A 12,432-nucleotide genomic window follows, 5' to 3' on the forward strand; every position below is an offset into this window, starting at 1 on the left:
AAAAAAAAAAAAAAAAAAAAAAAAAAAGAATATTAATCCTTTAACTGTAATGTATGCTGAAAATGTTTTTCAGTTTATCCTTTATCTTTCAATTTTGTTTATGATGCTTTTTGCCATATAGGGATTTAAAGTCTATGTCATCAAATTAGTTCAGCTTTTTCTTGATAGTTCTAAGTTTTATCATTATATTAGAAAAAGCTTGCCTCCCAGAAGGTTATATAGGTAATCGCTTATATTTACTTTCAGTCATTCATGGTTTTATTTTTTATATTAAGCTCTTGAATTTATCTGGAATTTTCTTTGATGTATGTTGTAACATAGCTACCTAACTCCTCTCCTCCCCACAACATTAGTGGTTAAATATTTGTCCCAACAACAATTTTTTAGAAACCTTCATTTTCCCAATGATTTGAAATACCTGAGTCTCTCTTGACTGGGTATGCACTGGGTCCTATTGGATATGTGTCCCTGTTGACCTGTAGAAAGTAATCACTAAGAATCAGCCTTGTCTGTGCAGGAGAAACTTCTGAAGCCACAGCAAAAGGCTTCCAGTACCTAAGGAAATTCAGAAAAGAGTAATGCATCAACCAATAACCATTTTTTCTTATTTCATTACAGAGAAGAGGTGAAGAGTCCAGCGAAATGGAGCAAATTTCAATCATTGAAAGATTCCCTTATCCCTTCCAGGTGAGTTACTTTCTCTCCTCAAGTCTTGAAAGGCCCCTGTAACACAATTAGAAGGGGTGGTGGGGTGCAGGGCAGAGGGAAGCCTACAAGGACCCAGTGAATAGAAGTTGAGGTGGACAAGGATGCTGAACCAAGAAATGAGACCGGCATGGGTTGAGAATGTTTGCTTTTCTATTTACCTAATCTAATATACTTTCTTTTAGTCTCTATACCTCAAAAAGAATACATAGCAGCACCAATTCTATCATAGTCTGTCTTGTCTATGATAACTGCATTGAGAAAGATGCTCTGCTTGTTGAGTGAGCATTTCACTTCCTTCTCGTTCTGATTATCTGTCTAATGGTGGTCATGTGGGTTGAAGACAGAAAAGGGGAGTAGTATTAGCAAGTTCAGTATGAGGAAGACTTATTAGACTTATGCATGAACCTAAATTCTGTTGTAATCTGGAAGAGCTGAAGTGCCACATATACATCTGTTTAGGAGAGCAAGAACTACAAATTTGGTCTTCAGTTTGGCTTGCTTACATCCTGAGAACTCTGTAGGCCACATGTCATGAATATAGCAGCCTCTGCAACAGTGAAAGCCAGAAAAGGAAGTGGAAAGTCTCAGGGGAGGGGGCTTTCTGTCATGGATTTATGAGCACAGCAAGACTAACAAGCAAAAAGAAAAATGTAAAAGGATCTTGTTCATGTCCCTGACTATATCAAAATTACAAAACCTTTGAAAGAGGGGTATTTCAGACACAGTTTTTACTACCAATGCCTTTCAACAAGATGACATTGTTTGGCTGCACTAGTGAATAATGCTAAATAGCAGATAATTTTAAATTAATTTATATTTGACTTTATAATTTATTATGTGATGTCTATAAACTCTATGAGGGTTGGAACCACATCTTATATATTTCGTGCATCTTCATAACACCTAGCATGATGTCTGTACATGGTTAAAAAAATACTATTTGACTTGATGATATTGCTTATTATATAACTTGCCCTTTTTGAAGTAGGTTTGTAGTTCCAAATTTGATTTATTTTGGCTAATATTGGTGAGGGGAGGCCACTAGGTAGTGGGGGTGGAGGTAATTAGCCATGAATTAAAATTTTACTCCATATTATCCAAGTGAATAACCCATATGTACTAATCAAGACAATTTATATAGATTATCACTTCAATTCTCTTCTATACAAAGTCAGAATTTAGTAATAAGATAAAATACCCTTTGTTGGATAAACAAAAATGTTATCTCCAGCAAGGGCAGACTGAGACATTATAAAATAAGTTTATGCATGAATTGAAACACAAGTCAGGAGGGACCTAAGAGAATGAAAAATTCTAAGAGCTTTCAAATGCTACATCCCTAGATATGGAGAGTTCAGGAATCCTTCAGATAGTTCACATAACCTGAACACCACTGCTGACTGAAGATTCTGCCTTTCTTTGTTTTCTACAATGAATATACAAATTGTCCCCTAAGATTAGTACCTTGAAGGTCTTTCTCCTTTTTTTCTGAATCCTAACCGCTGAAGTCTGTGTTTTCATTGATCCAGGTTGTATATGATGAAGGGCCTCTCTACGTCTTCTCCCCAACTGAAGAACTAAGGAAGCGGTGGATTCACCAGCTCAAAAACGGTGAGAATTATTTGGAAAATAAATGTTTCCGAAGAAAGAAGAAAAGGAAGGAAGAGGAGATAGGTGGGAGGAAAAGGAAAGAAGGAAGAGAGAAATGAGAAAGGAAAAGGAGAAACGTAGAGAAAAAAGAAGAAAAAATGGATAGAAGGGGAGAAAAGAAAGAGAGGGAGGGAAGGAGGGAGACAGGAAGGAAGGAAGCAAGGAAAGAAGGAAGGGGATGAGGGAGGAAAGAAAGACAAATAGAAAAGAAAGAAACAAAGGAAAGTTTGTATTTTGCTTCAGTATTAGTAATACAACTGAGCTTAGTATTCTATCATATGAATAAAAGATAAAATATTAGACTAAGAGTTTCCCAGTTCTACCACTATCTCTCTAGTGCAATTTTGTAATTGTGGGCACTTCCATTTCTCTATTTATTAAAAAAAAGTCCCATTTTTCACACTGAATACAAGGGTGATGTGGCATTCAATGGTTATGCAATATTTAGAATCCTAAGCATAAAATACTTAGCTCCAAAAAATTAAATAGATGATGTATGAGAGTGCTTGAAGTCAGAGTTAGAGAACCTGGTTTCAAGCCCTCTTTTACCACTTACAAACTGGGTGATTTCTGGCAAGAAGGTCAACAAGCTTCTTTGATGCTCAGTTTCTTCTTCTCAAAAGACAATAATGGTAATTCATGCCACACCTACCTCTGGGGTTGTTGCAAGGATCAAATGAAGTAATAATACATGTAAAAGCACATGGAAAACTGTAAATCACTGTACACGAAAGCACTGTACATCTCTTTGTTGTGGATAAATATTTCCCAAGGAAACATTTTATATTCCTTGCTTTGTGAGGACCTAAACTTGAACAGTTTCAGCATTTCACATCAACCATACAGTGTGTTCAGATAAACTTGACTGTAAATGCTTGCAGCACAGGATGCATGCACACATATTTGCGTATATATATAGCCACATGTCAAGTGACTGAGAGATTAACTGGTTGAGTTGACATCAGGAAAGGCTGCCTAGAGAAACAGGAAGGATGGCAGACTGATAATGGTATGGTTGGGTTATTGCATGACAGCTCTTTGTCTTAATAAACATTTAGATTCTGATACTCACTGGCTGGCTATACCAGCCTTGTACACTCCTTTGAATGCAAGTTTGATTGGTCAAAATTATATTAGTCAAGTCTTTCAAACTGAAAGGGAACAGGAGGAATGAAGATGAAGGATCATCTATTCAGTTATTGCTATATGCCAGACATTGAGCTAAATACCTTGTATATATTATCTCATTTAATTTTCACAACCTTGGGCTAAAAACAACAACAACAATAACTAACACTTAATGAGCACTTACTATGTAGCAGGCTCTGTGCCTAGTGCTTCAAATGTATTACTTATTTGATCTTTGCAATAGCCTTAAGAAGTATGTATTATTCCCCTATTTACAGATAAGGAAACCGAAGCTCAAAGATGTTATGTAACTTGCTCATGCGCACACAGTGAATGGTGGAGCCTGAATTCTTATCACATCCCTGTGTCTGTATAACTCCAAAGCCCAAGCTCATTACATAGTTTTGTGCTGCTTGGTTTCCAAGTCCAGAAATTTCACATGTAGTCGGTTGCAAAATATTCTATTGTAAAGCTATGTTGAATATTACAAATAGGTGATATCCTGCACTACACAGTTCAGTTCTTGGCATATTTTAAGATAAGGGGTCTGCTTTAGCCCTTGGGCTTCAAAATGAGCAAACCCTTTAATACTGCTTATTGTGATACAGGCTCTTCTTTAAGTTCTTTACATATATTAACTTTGTATTGACCATTTGAGGCAGTTATCCTATCATCCCCACTTTACAGATAAGAAAACTGAGGTACAGAGAGGTTAAGTAACTTGCCCAAAGGCACTCAGTTAGTAAATGGCAGTGTCAGGCTTTGAATTCAGGCTCCAGACTCCATGTCCTGAACCAGTATACTATTTCCAGCCAGAGAAATATTTGCAGAGACTGGGATAGGAGCTCTGCAGGACATATATATTTGTACTTCTTTAGTTCTCTCCATACTGCCTCATACAGCACCTTGCACGCAGAAAGGGATCAATAGTTGTGTTAACTGATTTATCCATGGGAGTAAACAACAACCACCAACTTGGGCTCCACATCGATAAATGGCTAGGTTTTAGCCTGGAAATGGTGAAATGTAAGGCAGACTAGCTGAAGGAGAAATAGGGGAGAAACTGGCATGCTCAAGTTGGTAACTTCTTTACACTTCATATACTAATTTCAAAACCAGTCATAGTTTAGTCCAACAAATATTTATTTATTTATTTTGAGATGGAGTTTCACTCTTGTCACCCAGGCTGGAGTGCAATGGCATGATCTCAGCTCACTGCAACCTCCGCCTCCCGAGTTCAAGCGATTCTCCCGCCTCAGCCTCTCGAGTAGTTGGGATGACAGGCGCCTGCCACCACGCCCGACTAATTTTTGTATTTTTAGTAGACACAGGGTTTCACCATGTTGGCCAGGCTCGTCTCAAACTCCTGACCTCAGGTGATCCACCCGCCTCTGCCTCCCAAAGTGCTGGGATTAAAGCATGAGCCGTCGCACCTGCCCCAACAAATATTTATTGAATGTCCACTATATTCAAGGGTGAGTAATGACCGAAGATAAGGACATCCAGCTTGTGAGCTTGTGAGCTTTGTTTCTTTCTTTTTCTTTTTTTTTTTCTTGAGATGGAGTCTCTCTCCATTGCCCAGGCTGCAATGCAGTGGCATGATCTTGGCTCACTGCAACCGCCGCCTCCCAGGTTCAAGCGATTCTCCTCCCTCAGCCTCCCGAGTAGCTGGGACTACAGTTGTGCGCCATCATGCCCGGCTAATTTTTGTATCTTTAGTAGAGACAGGGTTTCATCATGTTGGCCAGGCTGGTCTTGAACTCCTGACCTCAGGTGATCCACCCGCCTCGGCCTCCCAATGTGCTGGGATTACAGGCGTGAGCCACTATGCCCAGTCAAGCTTGGTTTCTTAACTCAGATATTAACCTTACAATCTTGATTATATGCTGCTCTTAAAGTTCATTAGCTAAGTAAATTTACAACAGACTAAAAATAAAGCCAAAATACATAAACAGAAACACCACCACTTCAGCTGGGTCATCAGTGTGACCAGGGAGTATGGCTAGGCACATCTTTGCCTTCTCTTCCCTTATGTTTCAACAAAGGCATTTTTTTCCCCCAGTAGTTCCACCTGGGTACAGTCTTATTGAACCGTCCTGGGCTAACAACAGGAGCCAAAAAGTAGGCACCTTCCAACAAATACCATGACTGCTGGGAGATTTAGGTGCAAGTCCTAACAAATCCCAGGACAGTCCCAGGTGCTGCCAATGTCAATAGTGAGTCACCCTAGGAGCCACAAAATAATGATGTTATTCCACTCTTTTTATTTTTTCTTGTCTGCTTTTATGTTTTTATTATCCTGCTCTTGGGTAAAATGCACCAATAAGAAATCATTGACATGAAAAGGGGACCTCATGAGAATACTGGTTACCTTTGCAGGGATATTGACTGAAGAGGCATGAGGTGCAGGATCTCAAGGAGGTTAAATGGGTGTGGAAAAATATGGTTTGCTATACACATTAGATCTGTGCACTTTATTACATGTAAATTATACCTCAATTTTATTTATTTATTTTTCTTTATTTTGAGACAGAGTCTTGCTCTGTCACGCAGACTGGAGTGCAGTGGCACAATCTTGGCTCATTGCAAACTCCGCCTCCTGCGTTCAAGTGATTCTCCTGCCGCAGCCTCCCGAGTAGCTGGGATTACAGGCGTGCACCACCAAGCCCGGCTAATTTTTGTATTTTTGGTAGAGATAAGATTTTATCATGTTAGCCAGGTTGATCTTGAACTCGTGACCTCAAGTGATCTGCCTGCCTCGGCCCCCCAAGGCGTGAGCCACTGCACCAGGCCTATACCTCAATTTTAAAAGCACAGTCTCAGATACCTCATATCCAGCTGCCACATTTTCTCATTTCTCATGGTGCTTGCCATGCAAAGGTTGTATTCCTGAGGGCTTAACCACAGACTCTCTCTCCATTTCCTTAAATATGGCAGTGGGCCCTTCTATGTTCCAGCACCACAAATATTTGCCTATACTTATTCTTGAATCTTTGTTTGGTCAAGCTTAATAGAACCTATCCTAATTGCAAATTCAAAAGTAGGCAAATGACCTGACCTCACCAAAATGAATAGAAGAATGGCGTTGGCAAATCTCCAACAAACAGTATGGAAAGGAATGATTCATGTATGCCTGAAACAGAATTTTAGACATTAACCTGATAAATACGGATAGAAAAGACCAACCCATCAAGCACTTGGAGAATGTGTACTATTAGGGCTTCCCAATAGGGCTGGCCATGTGCATTGGTGAAGCAAGCAGCCTCCCCTAGCCCTCCCACTTGGACACCCTGCTTTTGCGATCCTTTCCTAAGTAGCTGGAAATACCAGCTTTGGATTAGCCAACAAAAGAAGGGGTGTCGTCTTCAAGGGACCTCTTAAGAGGCAGACATTATCTGAGAATGTAGGGAGGTTTCTTAATGAGTGTGCTGGGGTGGGGAAAGCAAGAAGCCTTACTTCCCCTCATTATTGTATTAGCAAGCTTAGTTTATTAGAGTGGCTAGTTGTCGATTAGGTGTTCTTTGGCATGTCTACTGGTGCCCAGCCCTGCAGAAGACAGAGCAAACCTGAGGGTCTTCAAATCCCTAGGTGACGGGGAGTGGCATGGGGAGAGGGGCCAGAGGGTGGATGTGGTAGGATTAATCAATCCTGGCAGGGAGAAGTATCAATGACATTGTTCACAACTACCAGTGCTTAGTAATAACAAAAGGCAGACTTTGGGTTGGTTTTACTATTGCTTTAAAATTCCCTCTGGTGGCTCATGCCTGTAATCCCAGCACTTTGAGGGGCGGGGGTGAGGGTGGGGGTGAATCACGAAGTCAGGAGTTCCAGACCAGCCTGGCCAATATGGTGAAACTACGTCTCTGCTAAAAATACAAAAATTAGCTGGGCTTGGTGGCGCATGCCTGTAGTCCTAGCTACTCGGGAGGCTGAGGCAGAAGAATCGCTTGATCCCAGGAAGTGGAGGTTACAGTGAGCTGCGATCATGCCACTGTACTCCAGCCTGGGCAACACAGTGAGACACCATCTCAAAAGAAAAAAAAAAAGTCCCTCTATGTGATGCAGTCCCTTATAGTCTGCACTCTATCTGAACAGCTCCCACCATTCTGTCCTTGGTACATTGGTGAAGAGGAGTGCTGAAAAAGTCAGGGTGAGGGTGAGCAGGGGAGAATGGTCTCCAAATCTATGTGGAGAAAAGCATCAAAATGGCTCTAAAAAAAAAAAAAAAAGAACTTTTGTTCATTTGCCTGCAAAATGCACCGGCTACTAGAAGCTTTTAGGCTTTCCCTCAAAGCCTTAAGTGAATGAAGTGTGACTAGCAAGTCATTAAGGATTTGAGTTGTTTCTTTTTCTTTTTCTTTTTTTTTTTTTTTTGAGATGGAGTTTTGTTCCTGTTGCCCAGGCTGGAGCACAATGGCACGATCCCAGTTCACTGTAACTTTCGCCTCCCGGGTTCAAGAGATTCCCCTGTCTCAGCCTCCTGTGTAGCCGGGATTATAGGTGCATGCCACAACACCCAGCTAATTTTTGTATTTTTAGTAAAGATGGGGTTTCATCATATTGGTCAGGCTGGTCTTGAACTCCTGACCTCAGATGATCCACCCGCCTCTGCCTCCCAAAGTGCTGGGATTACAGGCGTGAGCCACCACACCCAGCCGAATTTTAGTTGTTTTCTACAGTGGAAAGTTTTGTTTTGCTTTTGTCTTTTTTTAAAAAAGTTATGCCAGCCACTGGACCTGGTGGTGAGTGCTTCTAGTCCCAGGTATTTGGGAAGCTGAGGTGGGAGGATTGCTTAAGTCCAGGAGTTCAAGGCCTGCCTGGGAAACACAGGAAGACCCCCCCCATCTCCAAATAATAATAATAATAATGATGATGATAATAATAATGATGATGATGTTATGTGGGATTCTTCTTAGCCGTAAATGCTGAAATGTGTATGTTCTCAAATGTGCGTGTTCTTGGACCAGCCTGGGTCTTTGCTCCAGTGTTTGCTGCTGTCAATTATTTCAGTTGTCTTTGCTTATCTCAGTTATCTGACACTACGAACCCTGGGTGACTTTTCTTTCTTTTTTTTTTTTTTTTTTTTTTCTTGAAACAGAGCCTCGCTCTGTCACCCAGGCTGGAGTGCAGTGGCGCAATCTCGGCTCACTGCAACCTCTGCCCCCAGGTTCAAGCGATTCTCCTGCCTCAGTCTCCCGAGCAGCTAGGATTACAGGCGTGCTGTAATTTTTGTACTTCTAGTAGAGATGGGGTTTCACCATCTTAGCCAGGCTGGTCTTGAACTCCTGACCTCATGATCCACCCGCCTCAGCCTCCCAAAGTGCTGGGATTATAGGCGTTAGCCACCGCGTCTGGCCGACTTTTTTAATTGACTTCATGTTAAGGTTCTTGATATGCCATTGTATTATAAACACCAATACTAATTCCTCCTCTCTGCATCCACTCTATTCTTTGCAAAATACTTTTATTCTGGGAGATCTTTTGGGCCTCACAACTCCATGAGGGAAATGAAGCTGCTGTATTACCTCTGGCAATGAGCTCAGTGTACTTCAGTGGCCCTAGGAAGATTCAAATCATGTTGATTCTAGAGGCAAAGTCACCTTCATTTGCCCTTGAGATCAGCTCTGTTGACTATTCTATATAGAAAGCCTCATGCAGAAGTTCTCACTGAGGCTAATTATCTCTAAAGGATCACTCAAGGAACTGAGAAATCAGTATTACAAACTGGGGAGATTGGCTTGGGCACATTGTTTCCCTTATCTGGGAAACAAGCACCATGATGAATACCTGCCTTATAGGAAGATTGTAATGGCTACTGGGAAAACATAGATAATATATTTCTGTTATTGGGGTCTAGAGCCATCATATAGTCTTATCTCGTTGCTTGGGAGATAACTCCTCATCACAGACCACTAAAGAAAACTGCATAGGAAGTGTCTGGGACCAGGGCTCAGTCAGGCAGGCCAGTCATGTGAGCCAACCGGTCCTGAGATCTGCTTTCCTTCAGGGTGGCCAAGGAGGAGAGAGTTGTTTGAAGTTCACCACTAAGCTCAAAGAGGAAAACATGCAAATGGTGGCTTCTCCTCCATGTCAAACATGATCTCTCTCTTCTCTCCTACTATAGTAATCCGGTACAACAGTGATCTGGTTCAGAAATACCACCCTTGCTTCTGGATCGATGGGCAGTATCTCTGCTGCTCTCAGACAGCCAAAAATGCTATGGGCTGCCAAATTTTGGAAAACAGGAATGGAAGTAAGAGATCTGATCGATGTAATTTCTTCCTCCTTTGACTCTGTTTCTATCACTCTCCCAAGGGTCTGTCAAGCCCAGGGACATAGCATAAGGTTGTAAATTTTGGGTGCTAAACAAAGGGTCCTGGGGGAGGGAGGAGGTACATGGGGGCTGAAATCCAGTTGATAATCTGATCTCCGAGCTATGTGACCTGGCATGCCTAGCTACTTTTTCTAACTTTCCTAAAGGCACTCAATATGGACGGCAAAGTCCCTAACCAAACCTGTCCTTGGGCCCTTTCCTAAAGTACATTCCATATCATCACTGGCTTCTTGTTTTGCAGGCTTAAAACCTGGGAGTTCTCACCGGAAGACAAAAAAGCCTCTTCCCCCAACGCCTGAGGAGGACCAGGTATACAGGGAAACTGGGTGCTGCCACTGCTTAAATGGAAATTTAGAGTCAAACCCTGAGAACACTCCAGAGTCTTAGAATTACCCTGGGACTTGGCAGTATTAATTGGTATTCTTGCTAAGACGGGGAATTTGTTCTTCTAATTAGGATTTTCTCTTCAATGGAAAGATAGAAGGCTCTATCTTTAACCCTGTAATCCAATCACCTGTTTAGAACAAAGCCTGATTTTTTTTAATGGAAAGTTTTCTGGTTTTTTTGTTTCGTTGTTTTTGTTTTTTTGACACGCAGTCTCACTCTGTCGCCCAGGCTCGAGTATAATGGCACAATCTCGGCTCACTGCAACCTCCACCTCCCAGGTTCAAGTGATTCTCCTGTCTCAGCCTCCTGAGTAGCTGGGATTACAGGCACGCACCACCACACCCAGCTAATTTTTGCATTTTTAGTAGAGATGGGGTTTCATCATGTTGGCCAGGCTAGTCTTGAACTCCTGGCCTCAAGTGATCTGCCCGCCTTGGCCTCCCAAAGTACATTGGAATTATTAAACGCTCCATAGATGGTCTTTATATGCATGCAAGGCTGAGAACTCCTGCACTGGTGCTTAAAAATGGTTGTTGAATGACTGCTGAGTAATATTTTATTATGCCTGGTTTGAGTGTCTTGAGTAAGCCAGAGAGTTGGGAGAGAAAAGAAGAGTACTTGATATCTAGACAAACCCTCCTACCTTTTCTTCTAACTACACAGATCTTAAAAAAGCCACTACCGCCTGAGCCAGCAGCAGCACCAGTCTCCACAAGTGAGCTGAAAAAGGTTGTGGCCCTTTACGATTATATGCCAATGAATGCAAATGACCTACAGCTGCGGAAGGGTGATGAATATTTTATCTTGGAGGAAAGCAACTTACCATGGTGGCGAGCACGAGATAAAAATGGGTGAGTTCACACCAGCCCTTCCTGAGCCCAGTCCCCACCCATTCCCTACAAGTGAAAAGTGCTGCAGCATAATTCCCCTGGTCAGCATCCTCATTAAAGACTGTTCTTCCCACACCAAACTGAACATGCTGTCCCTCCAAGTACTTCCCAGTGTGCAGCTCTCTATACATGGCCCCTACCACCTCTCTGAGCCTCTGTTGTTGGGCACATATAACCAATGTGACATGTGCAGAAGCTCCGCACCTCACTGGCTCACTGCCTAACCATACATCAGAGACGTGGTTGTCTTTGAGGGAGGTGCATGATACATATACCTCTATTTGAGATTTGTTCTGAGCTCAGGGATGTGGGCATATTAATCTGTCTCCTGGAGGATGGGGAGATGCTGGATGAACTGCCACATTGTCTTCTTCACAGGCAGGAAGGCTATATTCCTAGTAACTATGTCACTGAAGCAGAAGACTCCATAGAAATGTATGAGTAAGTATGTTTATGTCAGTCCACAATCTTCCAGGAGGAACTCTCTCTCTCTCTCCCTCCATATATATATATCTCTCACACACACAAGTGTATATATGTATACATACACTGGTGTATATATAGGTATATTATGTATACATACACAAGTGTATATATATATATACACTTTTTTATACTCTCAACATTTTTTTATTTCAAGATATATATTAAAATTAGTGTCATCTGAATCAAATGATGCCACCACCTCAAATTAGTGTGTCTGTCTTACCTTTACCCCTCAAACACCCTCCACTTATGAGAGCTGGAGAGGTCACCATGCCCTCAAATTCAGAAGAATCACACGCAAAGAAAAAGGAGTTGATGACCTGATGAAAGAATTAAAATGTCAAACTGCTACTGTTGTTCTTTCCTCCCTAATCATGGAAGTGGATTGTTCTCAGGTGCCCCAGTCCCTGATCTCTTCCCTGCAACTCCCTGCTGCCTGCCTTTGCCTGCTACTCTCCATTTCCATGAATCTTCAATGCCAACCTGGGTTTGGGAAAGTGATACAGTGTGCTATGCACGTGACAGATGGTCAGTAAATAGGGTTTGAGTGAGTTGACTGAATCACCGGCATGGACAAGCCCTGGAGGGTGCTGTAACCTCCAATCTGCTTATGACCAGGAGCCACTCAAGCAGCACTCTCCCTTCACAGGTGGTATTCCAAACACATGACTCGGAGTCAGGCTGAGCAACTGCTAAAGCAAGAGGTAAGTGTGGAACCACTAGCACACTGCATTCTCCTTGCATAAGTAAGGATCTTGAACTGAGGGCCTGTTCTGCCCCCCACCTTTGGACAAGGCAGTGTCAAAGCTGCCATCATCTGGGGTCCCAATTACACCATTTTTTTTTTTT

General features: G+C 42.0%; 1 protein-coding gene across 1 annotated transcript in view; it reads left to right on the plus strand.

Moving 5' to 3' along the window:
* Positions 1-12,432, plus strand: part of BTK (Bruton tyrosine kinase) — a 29,239-nt gene that overhangs the window by 6,300 nt on the left and 10,507 nt on the right. Inside the window, exons 4-10 of the mRNA XM_026452150.1 lie at positions 619-687; positions 2,238-2,319; positions 9,611-9,739; positions 10,062-10,129; positions 10,871-11,058; positions 11,476-11,538; positions 12,233-12,287. Of these exons, the coding sequence (XP_026307935.1) occupies positions 619-687; positions 2,238-2,319; positions 9,611-9,739; positions 10,062-10,129; positions 10,871-11,058; positions 11,476-11,538; positions 12,233-12,287 (654 nt within the window). The remainder of the gene's footprint in view (positions 1-618; positions 688-2,237; positions 2,320-9,610; positions 9,740-10,061; positions 10,130-10,870; positions 11,059-11,475; positions 11,539-12,232; positions 12,288-12,432) is intronic.

Source organism: Piliocolobus tephrosceles, chromosome 12, assembly GCF_002776525.5.
Source record: "Piliocolobus tephrosceles isolate RC106 chromosome 12, ASM277652v3, whole genome shotgun sequence".
Classification (NCBI taxonomy): Eukaryota; Metazoa; Chordata; class Mammalia; order Primates; family Cercopithecidae; genus Piliocolobus; species Piliocolobus tephrosceles.